General features: G+C 36.8%; 1 protein-coding gene across 5 annotated transcripts in view; it reads left to right on the forward strand.

Moving 5' to 3' along the window:
- Positions 1-21,024, forward strand: part of PUM2 (pumilio RNA-binding family member 2) — a 44,417-nt gene that overhangs the window by 3,159 nt on the left and 20,234 nt on the right. For 2 of the 5 annotated variants that reach the window (XM_010136935.1, XM_010136936.1), the window contains exons 3-12: positions 2,358-2,463; positions 2,758-2,945; positions 3,573-3,745; positions 6,957-7,227; positions 7,502-7,595; positions 9,486-9,593; positions 10,745-10,884; positions 12,637-12,775; positions 19,427-19,570; positions 20,601-20,882. In XM_010136935.1, coding sequence (XP_010135237.1) covers positions 2,358-2,463; positions 2,758-2,945; positions 3,573-3,745; positions 6,957-7,227; positions 7,502-7,595; positions 9,486-9,593; positions 10,745-10,884; positions 12,637-12,775; positions 19,427-19,570; positions 20,601-20,882 — 1,645 coding nt within the window. Of the gene's footprint in view, positions 1-2,357; positions 2,464-2,757; positions 2,946-3,572; positions 3,746-6,956; positions 7,228-7,501; positions 7,596-9,467; positions 9,594-10,744; positions 10,885-12,636; positions 12,776-19,426; positions 19,571-20,600; positions 20,883-21,024 lie in introns of all 5 variants that reach the window. The other 3 variants (XM_010136932.1, XM_010136934.1, XM_010136933.1) reach the window with 2 other exon arrangements.

Consider the following 21,024-nt stretch of genomic DNA (forward strand, 5'->3'; position numbering starts at 1 on the left):
CACTATCCCTCAAGGAGGTGCAAAATTGTAAACTTTTTAAAAAATCATGTATTTAAATATTTGAGGGACTTTGTGTTGTATAGAAATCTTAACAAAAATATTCTCTGTAAATTTGTTTAATCTCCAGTAGAATACATTTTAAATTTAGCTTCTTGAGGTATAGATGATGCATTATATCTTTCATTAAAAAATATTCTGTATTCTTCTCCCCAAAACAACTTGTGTTTTACTGTGAGGATTATTGCTGCTGTCTACCAGTGGACAGGTTTTTTTTCTCTGATAGAAATCCTGTGAATGAGTTTTGAAATCAAAACCAGTATTGCAGTTCTGCTCTAAATTTGCATGTTGTTCTTAGTATTGTGTTGTCTGAACACTGCATGAGGGTGGAATTTAGTAATTCACTTTAAAGTCATGCCCATTCTACAACACCAAAGGTATTACTTGACCTATTCTATTCTGACAAGGTTCTGTTATGTTGTAACACCATCACTTCTGTGTTTCTCTTATCTTTCATCTCAGCTGGACACATACTTGAACTTGTCTTTGCCTACATTTAAAATAAATATCATTATCTTTCTCAAAACCAAGGTTTCATAGATTGGATGAAATGCTTCCTTTCTGTTTTACCACTATCCTACAAAATAAATAAGTAGTATTGTAAATGTGTTAAAATACAAAACTAAAAAGGAGAAATAGATTGCATACGCTGATCTTGAAAGGTATATTTTGCTTTGGTTGAACCATGGTTGTAAAATTCTGTTAGTCTATTTCTCTGTCCACTGATGGCCAATTTTACCCCTTAAATTAAATTAATATCCTGGTGCTCCTAAAGTACTTTTGGTTGACACCTGGTGAAAACTCTCCCATGCATTGAGGAAGTGGGCATCTTTGACAGAGCAGGTCGTAACGGTACACTTTTGCAAGTATAATACTCCTCTGTAGTTCTGGCTGCTTACAATCCTGCATCCTGAGTCCTTCTGTGTTAATGAATTTGTGTAAGGAACCCAGGGATTGGACAAATTAGTCCGCGTATTTTGTTTCTGGTAAGGGTGCTGGGCAACACAGAAAACCAGCAATCAGCAGTCCTTAAGTTACTCCAAAGAAGCCCATGCCACCTCTGTTTCAGTGTTAGTATTGTGGCCTGTTAAAGACAATCTTACTCTCTTCCCTAAGCTGTTTTCATGAGCTCTTTCAGTGCTACATTAAGAAATACCTAAAAAAAAAAATACTCTTTTTAGTAGTTATACTAAGCAGCTGAAAAGTTCAGAAGGCTTTTTTTAGTCACTTAAGTAAAGAAGAATCACAGCTCCAGAACATATTCATTTATTGCAAACAAAGCTTTATCAGATACGGGTTTTTTCTAAATTCACAAAATTTAAGTTTTTTAATTGAGCATTTTTTTGCAAAATTTGTTGGGTTACGATGCTGTCTTCAGAGCTCTTCCCTATTTTTTTTTTTTGGTGAGTTGTTTTCACTGTAGTTTCAGTTGATGGATCTTGTAAAGTTCATAATATATAGTCTGAGAATTCAGGTTTTTAATTATATTCAAGAGAAAATGTGATATGCAGAGTTTGGCAGTTGTACTACTACTGCTGGGAAAAGTTAGAGGAATACGGTAAAAGTAGTGAAATAAAAGTAAAAAGAATGATGTTTGAGGCGCTTTTGTTTCTGTGGTGCTTCTGCCATGTTGCACTAAATCTTCTATCCTTGAAGACGCTACAAGAAGTGATACTGATCTAACTTGAACCTTTCTGCTTTAGAAGTAGTAATGAAAAAAAATCATACAGATAAATGAAACTGGTGGCATATGGAACTTCAAATTTGAATGTCGCGGATTTGTAACCGGTGCCCCCCTACGGTCTAAAGGAGCTGACCTGCTGCTGAACGTGTTACTTGAATTCTAAAATTTGGAATATGATCCGTTTCTTGTGAACAGAACTTCACAATGAACTGCTGCTGTTTCCAGTTACTGTGCTAGTCTTAGTTAAAGGCCAAGCTTTTGAGCCAACATGAAGAGAAGATAGTGTTGGTTAAAGTTTGAGAAGATTGGCTTGGTTTAACACAGGGATTAATTTGATTTAGCTTTATTCACAGCTGCTTCTATAATCTGTATGTCTCCCTCCTAACTTCAGCATCACAGTCTTGCTGGGGTCATTTGAGCAATTTCTTTGTACAACATCAGCTTCAGTAACAGAACATAACTTTAAATGGTTAGTTATTCCTTGGCAATGCTTGCTTCCTTATCTAAAGCCGACTGGTGTCTAAAATGAATTACTTGCATATCCTCTTAAGAGTGGTGCTATTTTTTCCCATTTATGAGCTTATTTTAAATAGAACCATTTTCTCTTTTGGAACAGCTTTTACCTGCCAAAAAGTTTTGGGAATCTGATGATTCAGCAAAAGATGGACAAAAAGGGATATTCCTTGGTGATGAGTGGAGAGAGACTGCATGGGGAACTCCTCGTAAGTGATTGACATACATGTATTGAAAAATCAGTCATGTTCATTAAAGTGATTTCAAAGTAAATTAGTATTATCATATTGCATTTTAAATATTATTTTCCTTTAATTTTAATTGTGAAAATGTATAATGCAGTGGTCATTTTGTGCCACTAACACTTTTTTCAACTGAGAATTGGAATGTTTTATTGAGGTAACTTTGGTCTTAATATTGCCTCTAATGAAATGCAAAAACATTACAAGTTGTATTTAAAAAAAATCCCAACATAGTTTTATTTATTTATTTGTTTTTAACAGACCATTCTATGTCCCAGCCTATTATGGTACAGAGAAAGCCTGGACAGGGTTTTCATGGAAACAGTGAAGTAAATGCTGTGTTGTCTCCACGATCAGAAAGTGGTGGCCTTGGAGTGAGCATGGTAGAATATGTGTTAAGTTCCTCTCCAGCTGATAAATTGGATTCCCGGTTTAGGAAAGGAGCTTTTGTAAGTAATGCAGTGTGTTAAGCTTGCCTAGTTACCTCCTATGCTCTTACTGCCTTACGGTTGTGTCTATTTGTCCAAATTCCTATTTAACTCTTCCCTTTAGAAGGAAGTGTATAGTTGCTATCTGTTGGTTTTCATTCATTGGAGGGGGCAGAAGAGGGAAGTGGTTTGGGAGTCTTGACTAAATAGCTGTCTTAAAGAACTTTGCTAACACCTTGAAATAAAGATAGGAAGAAGATTGCAAATCACTTAATTTAAAATATGTGATGGGCTTTAATCTAGTTCTTCCTATTCTATGTTTTCATATGGGTTTGTTTTGTGCTAGATGTTTTAAGTGTAAGAAATAAAGTTTATCTAATTCGGAGTGTTACTGCTTTAACAGCACGGCTATAGTTAAGGTTGAGTTAGCCCTTCCATTATAAATCTTGGCATTCATTTTGACATTTTGGCAGTTATTAATTGCATGTGGTTGAAACTTGATGACCAAGTTACCTACCAAATGCAATTTCAGTGAAAACAAACGGTTTGTATTGTTTACGTGCACTGTAGCGTAGAATTAGGTCACCTTGTGGTGCTCCTATTGTGTTCTTTTCAATATTCAGAATCAAACAGATTCTTTTTCCTCAGGGCACTAGAGATGCTGAAACAGATGGACCTGAGAAAGGAGATCAGAAAGGCAAGGCTTCTCCATTTGAGGAGGACAAAAACAGAGATCTTAAACAAGGAGATGATGAGGATGTTACTAAAATAAATGGCAGAGGTTTGCCAAATGGAATGGATGCCGATTGCAAAGATTTTAAGTAAGCTTTTAACTGTTTCTCAAGAAGACAAGCATGTCTCTGAAGGGCGTTATTACAGTTCTGGTTTGTGTGTCAGCTTTAAACATTACCCAGCTGCAGTCTTGATTCTTCCTACTTCATATCCTCCCTTTCCCACTGTGCCACGTTTCTTAGGATGTCGTTAATGTGTGTGTCACTTCTCATGAGACAAATTCATCTTAATATAGTGATTATTCAAAGTAAATGGGTACCTTCTAAATGTGGTGAGTTAGAGGGATGAAAACTAACCCTTTTAATGTCAAACTAAATTCCTTTCTCGCTCTGCTTTTTTTTAATATTCTATAACTTTTGCAGCTGATTGTTTATTTCCCCAAAATGTCTTTACAAAACCCATTTATTTTACTAACAACAAGGAACATATTTCCCTATTCACCCAGTTTTATGTCACCTAGTCACAGTATACAATGCTGGTGTGGTTTGGTGGTTTTCTTAGGGAAAAAAAAAATTGGACCAAGCTCAAGCTTTTGAACTGTGAACTCCTATATGACAGCACAGCCAGCCTGTTTTTTCCTAATGCTAAACTGCAATTTAAATTTGTTGTTTTAAAGGACTAATCTTTGTTTTTAAATGAACTGCGATGCATTTGTAACTGTCATACAGAAGAATTAACAAGATCAGAAAACTAGAGTGCTGCTCATAAACTTGTGTTAATGTGATGAACATGACCAAATAGTTGTGGTTTCATTAGTTCATAATTGAACAAGTATATTAAAATGCATATTTGAATCCTGTACGTATTTTCTACCCTTTAAAAAAAATATATTTACCTGAGGCTAAGGAGGGATTCTTCAAGTCTTATTTTTCAAGACTTATTATTGACAGGAATGTAATACCAAGCATATTAGTGAGCTCAAATTAGCTCCTTTCGGATGCATGCTGCAATATGCATGAAGTTACCTTCAATATTACCTTTAGGAAATTCAGAATATATTTTGTCCTACTTTAACAGTATCTATTTCAATTTTGAAATAGTTGCTTGCAAAGTACCTTTTGTATTATTTAGAGAGATAAATTACTAAAAAAACACACAAGTGCAAAAAAGCATCCAAAGCCAGTAAACCTCTCTCTGTCAAAAAATCTAATTTAAATGGGCCATGTAAAGTGGTGGTATAAAGCCCCTTATCCCAGAGGTTTATAATTGAAGTATTGACACAACTTTAACTATAGCAACAGAACAGCACCAGTGTAAGGAGCAATGTATATTAGGTAATCATAAGTATTAACAAATAAACTTTGTCCTGTCCTCCTCCTTGTATTTTTATTGTCCTTACAGCTTTTTTAAACCAAAATATATACTGAAATAACTGCCTTTTTTCCTTTTGTTCTTCACTTGGTTGATAATGTGTGTCACTTGAAAAGAATAAGTAATATTGAATGACTTCAAACTCAGGTTTTGTACATTGGGCAAGATGTCGTTCCTAGCTAGGATATTTAGATGGTAGCAAATTTGCTAGAGGTGAGATTGGTTGTTACATTACAAAAAGTCTAGTGTAACTGCTTTATCTTTGAAGTATTTTGTCTGAAGTAATAGAACATACAGTGTTGTTGAGTAAACTCACGAAAAGTCTGCCTTGTAGCTATACAGTCTTTCGAGATGGTATCAGCAAATACATAAGTACTAGCAGGTTTCTTTCTGTTAATCCTGTGCTTCGGTGAGGAACAGATACTTTAACTTTGGAGCCCAAATAGGGAGTGGAACGGGTAGTACTAAGGCTGTGTCTCTACCTTAGAATTAGCGCTATAACATACTGATCTGGCAGTGTACTGCTGGAAAAAATGCAGTTTCATCCTGCAAGATGCCATTTTGTATTTGAACTGAGTTTTTACAAATAAAGCAAACTTAACTGGAAGTTGTATGTTTCCTGAAAAACGATATGTAATTACTGCGTTTTCCAAAACAATAATGCTGTTAAGGAATCATAGATTCTCTTGCACAACCCTTTCCTAGAAGTTGACTTAGGTTTTTGCTAGTAAAAATTGATAGCCTAAACAATGTGGCCTGATAGAGTAAGTGGGTAGCAGTCCACATTAAGGTACCCTAAATCTAAACAAATATAGGGCTGGGAATCTGACATCTCACTTCAGGTGTTTGCCTGCAGGTGTTCATAGGTGCACAGAAGTTCCGCTGTAGTCAGTGGGATGCAGTTGGTACCAGCTGGTAGAGATAGATGAGAGAACAATTCAACTTTTACCCTAAAGTAAACACTTAGTGACTAGTAGCTGAGTTGCTGTCTCTGCTCTGCCAGTGGTATTGATGAGATTTTCGTTCCCTCTGGGAATTTAAAACTCTAGTGGACCTAGAGATATGTAACTAACTATGTCTCAGTCCCTACCAGCCCTTGTATTTGAAAAAGATTGGAAAAAGAACTTTCAGGGTTTTGGCATAGTAAACAGTATCCAGCTCCATATCTCTGCCTAACTGTCAGCAGAAATCAAACACCTACATTGTGCTTCACACTAAAGACTTTCTTCTGGAATAACAGGCTATATTTATTTTTAGGAAAACAGAGATGAATGCATGGGACTATATTAGGAACACTTTTTTCCTCTGACCAGTCATCTGGTGTAGTATAGTCTATTAAATGAGTTATGTAGGAAATGAAATATTTTAGTCAAATTCAAAATGAGGCCGTTACTAGTCCATTTTACTTAAGATAAAAACCATATTGTTTGCTTTTGAGATGTGAAGGATACTTGCTGTATTGTATGTTTGTCTTTTCCAGCTGAAGTTTTAATGTCTTTCTTTCCTTTAGCATGAGATGCACTTAGGCAGTTCCTTTTTTCTTTTTTTTAATTTCTCTTCAGTCCTTTTTCTAATAACTCCTGTCGCTTTCAAAATGCAATAAAGAGCTATCCCAGAAGTTACAGGTGACCACAGTTCACTCCATTTCACTCAAAGCACCCTCAAAGATTAGTTTGTTTTTCTCACAGTGATTTGAAGAGCTGTGTAGTCTTGAAGTTAAAAAAATAAATAAAATTATGCTTTGAAATGGAATGTGTCCTTTATCTTGAGCCATCAGTGCATGCTGGTTCAAAATGTTAAAATCGGTCTGTCACTTCCCTTTATAAAGTCTCTGAGTTCAGAGATCCTTTTAAGATAGAAATGTTGTGCTTTGTCCTTGGACAGCTTTATTTAAGACTGAAGAGTCTATCTTGAATTTCTACTAAACAGTCGTACCCCTGGAAGTCGACAAGCCTCCCCAACCGAAGTAGCTGAACGCTTGGGCCCAAATCCCAGCGCTACAGAAGGATTAGGTCCACTTCCCAATCCGTCAGCCCACAAGCCTCTGGTAGAAGAATTTTCAAATCCAGAAAATCAGAATCTAGATGCCATGGAACAAGTTGGTCTTGATTCTCTGCAGTTTGACTATCCTGGCAATCAGGTACAAATGGACTCTTCAGGAGCTACTGTAGGACTTTTTGACTACAATTCTCAGCAGCAGGTTGGTACTGAGCTTGAAAACAAGCCAAATTGGTCCATTAAGTTGTGCGTCTTTGATAATCATTTAAGCATATAATACATTTAATTTTGTCCTGTATGTGACTTAGTCAAAGGCAAATAAATTATATTTAATCTAGAAGACTATTTGGTGCATAATTTTCTGTTTTAGTAACTTGTTAGGGTAGAGGCTTGGTTTATAATCTTATTTTTTAAAGTAAATCACAGTATTTTATAGTCCTGAGTTTTGAAATGCATCTTTTTTTCTTTTCCAATAGCTTTTCCAGAGGACTAATGCTCTGACTGTTCAGCAGTTAACAGCAGCCCAGCAGCAGCAGTATGCGCTGGCTGCAGCTCAGCAGCCACACATAGGTGAGGTATTTGTAAAGCCCAGCGGGCATCCCTGGCAAAAGTGGGTGTGTTGCTTTGGCCTAATTCTTTCATTTTTAGCCACAGCATTCTAATTCAGATACTGATCAATTGGCCCAATTTAGTGGTTCTCCTGAAAATTGCTCAGAAAGACTGCAGAAGACTTGTCTGAGAAAGTTTTCTGTTCTGTAAATTTTTGCCTACTTTGATCTGTTATATACAAAGAAATAAAAAATTTTTGCTTGCGTAGCACAGTAGTTGAATTTTGGTGGGAGAAAAAGTAAAAAAGCTTTTCTGCTTTATTTACTAAAGTAGCAAAAATATGCAATTCTGTTATTCTGTTGCAATTTAGTATTTTTTATAATCCAGATAAAAACCATTGTGTAGTAGGATTTTGAAATCATACTTCTGTGCTGATTAATTCATTCTTCCTTGTTAATGGCACTTTTTAAACAACACTTTATTCCTGGGGGTACCTTTCTTTGTGATGGAATTAAATCTTCAGCAGTTTTGGGTTTTTTTTTTTTTCTGATCCTTCTAAGTAATTCAGTGAATTAGTTAAAAGTATAAAGCTCTTGGTGTGCTGGTAACTCAACAAACAGGCTATATTTCAGTGACAACAGTTTTACTTGCCCCTGTGGGGAAGCTCTGTTTAGGGTGAGGGAAGTTGGGATACACATGGAAGCCATTTGTTATTTATGGAAGGAAGCTCCTCAAATTCTGACACTGTAGGGCAGGTTTAAAGTTTCCTACCCTTCACACTCTCTACCACTAAGCTGTTGAGGTGTGAGGACCTGTCTCCTTCTTCTGCAATAGAAAAAGTTCTCGGAATCAGAAGGGCAGGCAGAAATAGAAAGCAGGATCTCCAAAGGGATATGTCCGTGTTCTGCTGCGATATGGTGACAGTAAGGTTTAGCTGAGTTGTGAGTTCTATTCAGACAGGGATCAGCAGCCTGTAGCTGGGGTGTAAAAGTGGCAGCTCTTTCGTGTTACATAGCTAATACAGTCTTAGAGCTGGGAGCATGGCAGATTGAGATGTTTGAGTCCACAAGTCCAATCTTCTGCCTTTGAATTCTAACTGCAGAGAAGCCCTACTTTGTGTAAAGTGCTGACTAAGCAGTCAGCTTTAGCTTGCCTCTGAAATGCAGCCTCTTCTAATATGCATATTAATAGAAATTTAACGTAGAAGTCTCCTATTTGGAAGGAGGAACATAGTTTGTGCTGTACTTGCTGAACTAGTTGCTGTCTAAGTGTTTGAGAAAGTATGTGAACCTGTTGGGGAAACTGGGTAGGGATGCTGTGTCTGACTGAATTTCTTCAGCGGTCTTCCATTACAATCCTTATATCAAACCTGGATTCTTGAAAGTAAGATTAGTATCTCATAACTGGCTGCTTAAAAGGCAGGTACCTGAAATAAACTATGTGCTTAGATTTTTTTTTTTTTCCCCATTGCCAGTGAAAAGAGATTTCTATCTAGCAGATGATTCCATCTACCTAGGTGATTCAGTTAAGACACTAGAGTATTTGTCTGATACAGATTTAGTTGTAAGACTATTGTAATTTCTAGATAGTTAGTTGGTCAAGGTAAATTCCACTTTGATTAATCCCTTCTGTGGGTAGATACATATGATACGTAAGTCTCCTTGGAATTTGTAGATCAAACAGAACAAAACTATTAGGCCTTGGGATTAGTAAAAAAGGAGTGGTGGTAAGACATGAAAGTGATGATTTCTGTAATGGTGGACCTGCTCTTAGCAACTTCCAAAGTACAAGCAGATCTGATTTTAACAGATAGGCTTTGTGATTTGATTGGTTTGCATATGATGATGCTTGTGAAGTATGTCAGCTATAATTAAACTATGTTTATTACTGTAGCAGGCGTATTCTCAGCAGGCTTGGCTCCAGCTGCTTTTGTGCCAAACCCATACATTATCAGTGCTGCTCCTCCAGGTACTGACCCATACACTGCAGCTGGATTAGCTGCAGCAGCTACCCTAGCAGGTAACTGAACACTTTCTAGTGTCTGTCTTAATAATTTTGTGGAATGAAATTAAGAATAAAAGCTGAAATCCATGCCCTTTATTCTCTGTAAATGTATTTCTAAGAAGGGAGGGACTTCTAGAAAATTCATAGTGCAGTTTTGAAAATTTTCACTAAAAAGTAAAGGGATTCAGTTTGTGTAATATATGTATAGATTCTGAGTATTTCTTTACACTGGACTTCTATATGCAACAATTAGGGTTCTGTTCTAAAAATGTTTATGCTTAATTAGGTTTCATCTGACAGTAGTACAGGTTTTTTTTTCAAAAGACAAGACAGCTAGCCTTTCCTTGTATGTTTTTACTCGATGCATTAATTTTCTAATTCCAGGTTTTCTCATTCCCAGGGGACATGAGAATAAAGATGGTCTCCAGCATGCTAAAAGGCCCAGACAACAAATAAACCCCGAGCCCAGGAAAATCTCTTAAAATAGGTATCACTGTGAAACAACACTACTGAGTGTTCAGGTCCCAGCTACTGCTCAGACCTGAGTATAACATTTTGAAAAAAACCCTGTCTCTCCAGTTGGTGGTTTCACAGGAGAGGCAGTAGAAGGCACTGAAATACGTGTACAATACAGTGATACAGAGAGCTTGTTCTTCTACAGGTTCTTTATCAGTAGTCTGGAAGGGGGAAGTGTGCCCGCTCTGAAGAGTATGACAGTAGACAGGGGAGGCAGAGGCAATAGCTGTGTTTGTAAGCAAAGGGAATGTACAGAAAGGAGGAATAATAGATGATCAAAGTCTCAGTATATGACTGTTGAGAGGATGAATTTGGTTCATTCTGTGATGTTCTGACATGATCTTTTTTCCAACCATGGAAAATGATTTTAAGTGTTCTTTGGTATACAAGCTTTGATTGCTTTAATTTTTTTTCCTGTGTCACCTGAGTCTCACAAGGGTATTTATTTTTTCATAGAGAAGTTATGTTCAGTATGAATCATTTAAAATAACCCATTTGTGTTCATGTATCACTTTTGCTAATATGGGAATCATTTCTTTTTAACATGATTTCTGTTTTGGCATTTAAAAGATAGATCAATGAGGGATGCTACGAACAGTAGAAACAATTATTTTAACTATAGATGGAATAATCACATTTTCTGGTTTTAGGTCCTGCTGTGGTGCCACCTCAGTATTATGGTGTTCCATGGGGAGTGTATCCAGCCAATTTATTTCAGCAGCAAGCTGCAGCAGCAAATACCACAGCAAGTCAGCAAGCAGCTTCACAGGCGCAACAGGGACAGCAACCGGTATGTTCTTCATAAAAAGATGATGTGCATTTAAAGCCTTACTGTAACATTTTCAGTTTATAAGGATCAGCTTCTAAACAATTTTACATATTTTAGATGTTGTATTGTATCAAATAACTGAATACTGAAAGTTGACGATTTCCTACATTAACCATTATTGTTGTCTTTAAAAAGTCATTATCGCATAATAAATATTTAGCTTATTTTGAAGTCCCAATCTTTAAAATAATTTTTAAAAACCCATTAAAAATAGTTCCCTTAATCCAGGTTACTGTGCTGTTATGTTTATGTCTAGATAATGCTGCCTGCACAGTTATTCAATAATTAATGAAAAGTTAAAAACTAGTGTAGAAAACTAATGTAAGGGAATTAAAAGAGATGTTCTAGAATTCTAGGAGGATAATGTTTCTTTTAAGCTTGGCGGAAAAAATTACCTGCATTTTTATTACTTAGCTGGGAAATGGAATGTTACATGTTTTTTTTTCTTTGTCCCTAAAAAGTAGGGAAGTAGTATCAGTAGTTCTGTTGCTTCATGGGAAATAAGGATTGCCCTGTATATTTTTCTGTGACAGAATAATTGTGTTACATAACCACCATGTGTCATATGTTATTTTTGCCTTGGTAAATCTAGAGTAAGCAGTTGTTACAAGAACTTGTTGAAATTTCTATTTATTTAACTTCAAAAAAATGCTAATTTTCTGTTATTACTCTGGAGGGGTATTTAAAACCATTATATGATCTTGCAGTATAATCAGATGGCCTCTTTCCACAAAGGAAAACCCCAAATCATGTAACAGTCTTATGCTTGAATAAATGTAAATACTTATTTTACTAGCAATATGGTTACATTTCAATGACATTCTTATAAATTTAATATAAGAAGTGACTTCCAGTTACCATGAAGTTTCAGAGTGGCTTCATCACTCTTTGAATATTCAAGTGGATCTTTCCTCCTACTGGTTGCTATTACCGGTGAACTGCGTTGATAACTGAATGTATATAATCTCTCCAGTGTTTTTTTGCTTTCTCTATAAAATTAATTTCCAATTTAGGCAAAAGTGCATGTAAGATATTTTGTGGGATATGTTGTAAATTATGATTCTTATTTTGGACCAGGAAAAGGTTATTTTAACAAAGAGGAATAGAGTAGTTACAAGAATTTAGATTGCTTTTCAGTCAGATTCACAGAGATATGCTGTCAGGACATAACAAAATATGCTGGGGTTGCATGGTGATAGAATGTGAATTTTTAAAACTTAGTGGGTGCATTTTTTAATGGCACTGTTGGTAGTGTAGCGTTAATTATTTAGATGAGTTACTACAAGCTAGGAAGTATTGATACTTACAACATTCAGTTGCCTGAAAATAATATAAACAAATGCATTTATCGGGGAAGGACAGGTGTTCAGTTACATTTATGATTTACATTATTTATTATCACTCTTACAGATTTTCTTCCTTACTTTATACTCATTACCGTTGATGGAATGTACATGAGTTCCAATGTCCAGAGCAGGGCACATATTTTATTGTCACATTTATCAGCAAATAGTTTATACCATTTATTCTTTGTATTTATATATCCTTGAAAATATATATCCTATCCTTGAAACCAATAAGGCGGAGTATTCAAAAATGAAATTCAGGACTAAGTGGCCTCAAATATGCAATGTGTTCTATACCTTTTTTAGTATATAATGGGCTTGCCTTCTAACCCCTTAAAGGAAAGGGTGTTGTGTTGTTCTTTCTCAGGTTCTGCGTGCTGGAGCAACTCAGCGCCCACTTACTCCCAATCAGGGGCAGCAGGGGCAGCAGGCAGAGTCACTTGCGGCAGCTGCAGCAGCAAATCCAGCTTTGGCTTTTGGTCAGGGTCTTGCTACAGGCATGCCAGGTACGTATGTTATCAATGGATTAAGAGAACCACTGAAAGATAAAATATTGGTGTTATTAGATAACAGAACTTTGATCGTTAATCTGTTACATTTATGATAAGCTGCTTAGAATTGAGTTTTATGTAGTTTTATGGTTTTTAGTTGGATTGAAATACTGGCACAGGATTATTAAAGTGCAAGAAATTCCTCTGGCATTTTTTATTTGGAGCATTTTCTCTTTGTTACAAATGTATGCACAAGGAGTAGCATAGATTTTTCTGCAGGATGATTTCATATATAATGAAGCAACTTACAAGCTTTCCTAAGGTCATGAGTTGTCTGGTTACTCTGCAGTAGGAAGTACTAATTTGTCTTTCTGAAATAATTTTTTTTTTTTACTTGTGGCATAGAATGATAGTAATAACAAAACCTAAAATTCAGGATCTAAACTTAGGAAATGTAAAAGAAAAATACTGCTTAATCATCTCTGAAGATCTCAACGTGTTTGAGGTAGAAGCACGCCAAGACATTGGAGCCTTAGGTCGGTTTAGCGTGCATGACTTCTGACTTACACAGGGAATGGCTATTCTGATTCTCAGTGTGTGTCATAAATGTGTAGTATGTCGTCTTGAAGTTCAACATCACTTTTAAGTGCTTGGTACAATTACCTGAGCAAGAACAATTTAAGTATAATTGCCTATTCTTCAGTATGAAAGTTAAAGTTTTACATAGTTAAGTTAGAGAACTTTGATGGTAGCTGCAAATGCATGTGACTGCAGGTTTTGTCCTGTGTCAGCTCTGCTGTGAAATGCCTCACAACCTGTAGAAGTCTGTCTGTTTCTGCATGCTTCAGGACTGCATTGTGCACACTGCCACACATGATCAGAATTTACACCTCTTGCTGCAGAACAGACTCGCTCTTGTTTTTCTTGTCTGTTTTGCTCTGTAACTGCCAGTTTTACTTCTCCTCACATGGTAGTATCTTCAACTTTTAGCATCTTTCACCTAAAATGAGGAATTGGCAGGTGCTGTGACAGCACGCTGCCAAGTGGCATCTCTGTGCCTCACCACAGCAGTGGAGAAGGCCCCCAGAGAGGTGTATCAGAGATGCTATAAGCATCTTGGCAAAAGCCTCAAAGCTTAGCTATACTTTTGTGTGTGCGTGTATGTGTTTTGGAGGTGTGTTTGTTTATAGTTACTTTGTAGATCTTGCTTTGGATATGAAGCTCTAAGACTGTGGAGTGGTCTGTGCCTTGTAAAAAAACCTGTGACATTTAGCTTGAGTCAGATCAACGTCTGAGACCTTGACCCAGCCCAAATTTGTGACTTCATTATAGAAAGACCTAAGGAGAGCATTATTTAAAAGAAAAGTATCTGTTAATTCAAGACCAGTTCTTAAAACCCACAAAAAGGCCCCTTCTCCAAACAGATAATTGAAAGTAATAGTGAATATAAAAACTGAGTCACTCAAGTGCCTGTACTGTGACAATTGAACTTGAAGCCGTTTTCTTCCTCCACAAGCCCCAAGAGGTTTTCCATGAGGGCAGGAACCTTTTTGTTCAGTTTCCATTCTAGCTTGCTTCTTTGTCCCATCGGCTACATGCCCGGATGGCCAGACAAAAACTATGTTCATGTGAACGTATTTCAGCTGGTTCTGTAATAGGAATTGTGTGCAACTGGCTTTAAACTGTACCGATCACACTCTTACAGGGAATGGGGCTCAACATATAAACAAAAAGGACATTTATTTTCTCAATCATAAGCTGGTTTTGCAGCGAGTCATAGGGAGTCCTCATAGGTGATACCTCTTTTTAGGTGAAGGATACAGGGTGGTGAAATGAATACAAGCCATTTTAGATAGGAATGATGATACTGGTTTAGATGACTGTATTTGAGCTACATACTTAAAGTTCCTTGTATAGCTCGTGAAGGGAAATAGAAACTTTTAGTCTGATTCATCTGACACTTATTTTAGTTAGCTGATTTAGGATAAAGTGGGTTTTGCTCCAGAGGTGCCTTTTTCTATTCACTTACTATAAAATTTGAGTCAAGATCACTAAATTACACCTAGATACCAAAATGGGATTAAAAGAATTTCAGGTAGCAACCACTGAAAAACCCACAAATTAATAAACAAGCAGAAAATGTGTGGAATTCTTGTTTCAATGGACTTAGATGTTTTACGAGAAAGTGTAGGTCCATACTGAGTTTCAAGCTTTTGAATTTTCTTTGCAGTGAGAATATCTGTAGTTTGGCTTCACTGTGAGCTAATAAATGAGTATACTCAGCTCATTTGCACTTCTGGTTTTTGTTTCTGCTGCTTTCTTCTTGCCACAGCCTTCACATTGGATGAAATTAATGAGCGAGCTATCACAGACTTGGATTTGTTTTATTTTTCAAATTTGGTATTTCAAGTATTTCTGTAGTATTATTTTTTAGGGACGTGTATTCACATAGCCTTAAGGCGTATATCTCATCTTAAGTGTGAAATCCAGGTTGCTTTTCACATGTTTTTGTTAATTCTTTTTTCAGAAAAATTCAGGTTCTTTTTTAAAACCGTCAAAAGTGAAATAGATTTTGCATTGGAGTTGTGCGTTTACATTTTAAATTCTTCCAGTCCTCATTTAACAAGTCTTTCAGTAATAAGGATTCTTTAAACCTAGACAGTTTCTGATTGAAAATACGCAAGGAAAAAGTCAGAGAGTACTTCCAATTTCGTGATAATACAATCAGTATACATTCTTTTTTATAAATAAAACCAGTCCTCAGTCACAGACAATAGCTGGACACAGCCATCCAATTTCAGGAATCTGCACAGGAGTCCCCAGCTGTGCTGTGCTCCATGGAGATCTCCCTAGCATAGCTGCTGTACAGAGGCTGCAGAGCTGCTCAATTTACCCTAAAATAGGTGTCTAGTAGTAGGTCAGCTGGATCCTGGGGGAGGCATCATTGACTGCATTGCCTAGATCAGATGCAACTTGGTTGTGTTGAATTAATGCGGGCGAAGCTGTTAGTGCTGCCTGTAATGGTACATCTAGCTTGCAGGTGTGCACGTAAGTTGAGTTGTCTGAAAAACGCGTATAAAACGTAAAAATCAATAATTTCCCTCTATTGGTATTGCATTTTTTACTACCTAGAGGGATTTGAAATGTGATGTTGCAGTGAGTTGTGCACTCTGTGCGTCCAGGTAGTATGAAATAGAAGTAAAATTTAATTGTGGCAGACACACAGTGTTAGCAAAGTTACAGCCGTTATAGAAAGTATTGATCATTTACTGGTAGGATAGTTCTGAATTTGATTTGTGAGAGAACAAGTACAGAGATAAGGCTCTGCGTATTGTCATCAAAACAAACAAAGGGTTGTAGTGGTTCAGGTGTCCGTGAGCTTGGAAAACTGAAATAAAAACTGCAGCACTTAGGAAAAGATGGAAGATTATGAGCTGAAAAAATTTCAAATCTGTAATCTGTATGCAGAGGAAAATAATTGGGTCTTGGGAATGTTGAAAAGGGAGAAGCTGTGAATTTTCTACATAGGAAGAGACAACTCTACGGTTACTTGCAGGTTGTGATCCTGATTGGGGTGTGGGGAGAGGTGTCAGGATGGTGGTGTTAAAAAGGGCAGATAATTGAGTTGGCAGTAGGAACTGTCACATCTGTTAATATGCTCGGGTGTCATCAGCCAGGGAAGTTGCATAGAGGGAAGGGAGTAGGAGATCTGGGCAGAACTTTGTGGTATTGCATACAAAAAAAAATGTGAGAAGAGAGTGAGAACTATCCAGCGAAAGACACTGAAGAAATTACTGGATGGATAAGAGCAACAGTAAGGATGGGCTGCATGAGCCAAGAGAGCAGATTTCCTTTCGTTCTCTCATTCTTTAAGAACAGTTAAGGTTTGTGTGAAAAGAATCCAGAAGGTTTTCAGAATCTGTGGCTTTGGAGACATTTAGAAATCATTTCAGCAAAGCACAGTACTGGTAAACTAGATTGTTTACTTTCATATTCCCCACTGTTATTTTATTCTAAAATAAATTATGTGATTGGGAACTGATCAGGGAGCAAAGATTACTGTTTAACTTTTTTGGTTGTAGTGGAAGACCATAGTAAGCTTGAATGTGAAGTCACTGAAATGAGCTTTGATAGTTGTTAATTTGGAGGGGTAATTGCACAACCACAGGGCTGCATCACGTGATGATCTGATGGAGTGGTAATAAAAACTGAAACAGGAGGAGAGAGGGAATTAGAGAGGAGAAGATCTGGCAAGTCACATCTTACCTTTAATCAGAGAAAAGGCTGGGAAATAGCTTTTGTATTTGAGCACACATTTCTGGAGTGGGGTCCAAAATTCGTGGAATACCGTGAAGGAAGGAAAAGCAGAAGACTGAAGTTTTTCTGTGAGAGCAGTTCTTCAGTTATTTAATCTGATGTGAGATGGTCTCTCTGAAATCATATTTCTGATGTCAGAGCAAGTAATTGTGTAACTTTGAGGCTGCAGGTGCACTTAGCAAGATCTTAACAATTTCGCAAATAGTCCTACATTGCTTTGTTTTAGTAGGTTTGAGTAGAAAGCTGAGGCCTCCTATTCCAGGTCAGAATGCATTCATTTCAGAGATTAGAAACATTGAAGCACCCATCAGTTCTCATGCATAGTTTGAACCTTCTGTGATGGATGGTATCTTGGTGTTAATGCTTTAGCTTATTATTAATAATTTCAAATGACCTGGTTGTGGGTGGCATCACAGATGGAGATAGTGGCAAGGAAATTGGGCAATTTGTAATGCAGAGAGCAAGTGCAAGTTGCTTCCATTTTTTAATTCAGCAGTCATACTAGTCAATTGTTCCAGAAAGTCTAAAATTAATGTATTAAACTGCATTTGTATTAATCTCAATAAATTTAAATTATGCAGTAGTAGTGTGTAAGTTATCGTATTGTTTCCCCAAGTACTTTGCGTTGGAAAATAGACTTTTTTATGTTGTGGGCCTAGAGTCATATAAAATGCTCTGTAGTTTCAGATGAACACAAGGGTGTAAATATATGATCAGTTGTTTTTTTACACAACTATAGCATTATCGGTGAGTTTGAACATTTTAAGAGAGCAGATGGACAGCATAAATACTGGTAGGTATTAGCCAATTCTGAGTTCTGAAGAAGTGGTTTTATATGATACAGCTGTAACAAGTGGCAGGACCAACATGGTATTATCACTTGAACGTGCTATGAGTAAAAGTAGAAATGATGTAGGTGATATTAAACATTGTTAATGTATGTAGTATTATAAAGAGCTTTCCTACTGTGTCACTAATCTTCTAATATTCTATGCTGTGGTCTCTACAGAACTACAGTAAAACAGAGAGCAGTAACCCTCACCTTTCTCTATCTTGGGAACGTAGCAACCTTTCTTAGTGGTGAAGGTGGTAGAGCAGCGCAGCACAGTTTTGTAGGTGGAAGAGGCAGTGTTACCTATAGCAAAGGATTCCTAACCAGTTAAATGAGGAGAATATATGATTTGGAAGCCTGGGGATTGAGTTACTCACCTGAAATTAGAGGACCAGGTCTTTATCTTCAGGTCCATATGTATTTCAGAGAGAACTCTGCTAGGCCTAATTCTGAACATACATGGAAACTGGCTTAAAATAGTATGCCAAATCTTGGTTCTTACACTTACAAAAATAGATGCGTGATTTTTGCAATCCTGACTTTTTCCACTATAGCAATAGTATATGTTTGAACACGGGAGGGATATTGAAATACTCTTGGGTTTTGTTTTATTACTTTAGAAGAATAATCAAGCTAAAAATTAGTCAGTGTTATCTTTTCGTTGTCACCACACTTTCTTAGATTATCCCAGCTCTTGTCTTCCACTTGTTAGAGTTTCTTATTCCAATTCTTCTACTTCGTTATGAAGTGTCAGAGCTTTAAAATTTATTCTTCTGCACTTATCCTAAACAAAAGTTTTTTGTTTTGCTCTTTTTTGTCTCTCCTCTTTTCCTTCATTCATACTTTGTATCCAGTTTTCCTTCCTACTACTTGCTTTTCTCCTTTTTCAATTCCTCCTCCTTTTTCCCCCCCCCGAGTTTCAACTCTTAACTGTCAACTGAATGACAATATACTTAAATTACAGTCTTTTTTTTCTGTGAAGCTGCATGGCCTGAGGTATTCCTGCACATACAGCATTCCTTTCCTAATATGTTTTTGTAGATGGACCTTTTTCAAGTGTGGCTAGGTAATATATGGAATTTGCAAGACTTGCATTTAGTTCAACCCTTTAATTGTTTCAATAACTTTTCCGCATACAACAGAGTACAGGAGAAATAGAGTATTTTCAGTTGGTGCAAGAAGTAGATTCGATAATGATCCAAAGATGTCCAGTGCGTTCCTGTACCTTTTCACTGTGGTGTTAGAAACTTTGATAACCTCGAAAGTAAAATTCAACTTTTAGACTACCAAATTCAGCTGTTATTCTAGTTTTAAAAATTATGTAGAGCATTCTTAAGTAAGATCTTGTCACACTGTTTTACAAGGTTCACTGGTTTTTCTTTTGATGTCTGGTTGACATTCTAAAGCGATATGGCAGAAATGCTGTTTTCTTTCTGTAGTTTGTTGTCAGAATATTTCAAGAAGGAATGCTGACTGTATGAGCCTGTCTGTACTACTAATTCTTCTGTGTTGCGTAGGCTATCAAGTACTAGCTCCCACTGCATATTACGATCAGACTGGTGCCTTAGTAGTAGGCCCTGGAGCAAGAACTGGCCTCGGAGCACCAGTCAGATTGGTGGCCTCAACTCCTGTTATAATCAGTTCTGCAGCAGCACAAGCAGGTAAGTATTTGATCCTGCATGGAGGTTTCTTCCTTCTGTACTAAATCTTAACAGTAATGTTGGCTGATTTTTACTTGATATTGTTCATGGGTTTTGTATGGATCTTTGAAGTTTTCTGGTTGTGAAGCATGGACCATACGTGCTCTTTTTCACACTCTGTTGCTTCCCTTTCTCTGAGAGAGACTGCAGTTTCTTAGAGATGTAGTTTGCCTTTTTAAATTCAAATTTACAGTCCTTTCCCTATATGTATACAGGCATGATTCTGGACACGTTTTTGCTTGTCAGATAGGAACGTTTTCCCCTCTCCTCTCCCCATGCATATAACATGCACTTCTCATCAGTCTCCTAAATGGTGTCCTCTAAGAAGCATCATTTCATTGCTTCAGCCTGGCAGATAATGATGGAGTGCTCTGGGGCCTTGCTATTCTCTTCTCCTAGAAGTATTTTCTCCTGAAAAGTGTAGCAAGGAAAAAAAAACGGAATGGACAGCAAAAGAGGAGAATTAGTTATATCAAAAGTCTCTACTCTTTTTAATTCTCTTTTTATCAGTGATAAGGTCTTGTACTACTTTTGAACCATTTTATTGCATTTGTTAAATAAAAATGGAAAATACTAACACCAGATTAATCTGTTCAGAAAACTAGGTTTTAAATTAATCTATAAGCTTCTTTCTGCAGAACTCACTTCTGACATAAGTAGCTGAAGATGTCTCTGACTCTTAGCTGCAATTCTGCTATTGCAACTTAGGATATAAAAGTACAATTCAGTAAACAGTAATGTCTTACGTGTTTACACTGAAAATTCCCTCAATTACATTAATAATTCTACAGTCTTGATTATTCTACAACACATGCTGTCTTCATTTTTGTCCTTAAGACTGCGTAATACTACGAAGGCTTCTAGTCCTTTAGTATGTGAATTTCTGCTTGTTTAAGAGGACTTCAAGAAAATACTGTTTAGATCTGAATAGTCCATTTTCAGTTAGAAATGTTTGAGAGAGTAATTATAATTGAAAACGTGTGTTTTACAGCTGCAGCTGCTTCAGCTGGAGGAACAGCAAACAATCTCACAGGAGCCACGAACGGTCTCTTTCGGCCACTTGGTGCCCAGCCACAACAGCAGCAACAGCAAACAAATAGTAGCCTACAGTCCAATTCGTTTTATGGCACTAACTCTTTGACCAGTAACTCCCAGAGCAGTTCCCTTTTTTCACATGGTCCTGGCCAACCAGGAAGCACATCTCTTGGCTTTGGAAGTAGCAGCTCTTTAGGAGCAGCTATCGGCTCTGCACTTGGTGGATTTGGCTCATCAGGTAGGTTGTTAATATACTGAGGAAATTCTGTGAGACTTTTGTGTAAGCAAAAAAAAAAAAATTACCTGTATCCAGACATATGTTTTACATTTCTAAAAAGAATGCAAAAATAAGTTATTCAAGTTTAAAACAAATTGTAGGG

Source organism: Buceros rhinoceros, unplaced genomic scaffold (assembly GCF_000710305.1).
Source record: "Buceros rhinoceros silvestris isolate BGI_N320 unplaced genomic scaffold, ASM71030v1 scaffold32835, whole genome shotgun sequence".
Taxonomy (NCBI): domain Eukaryota; kingdom Metazoa; phylum Chordata; class Aves; order Bucerotiformes; family Bucerotidae; genus Buceros; species Buceros rhinoceros.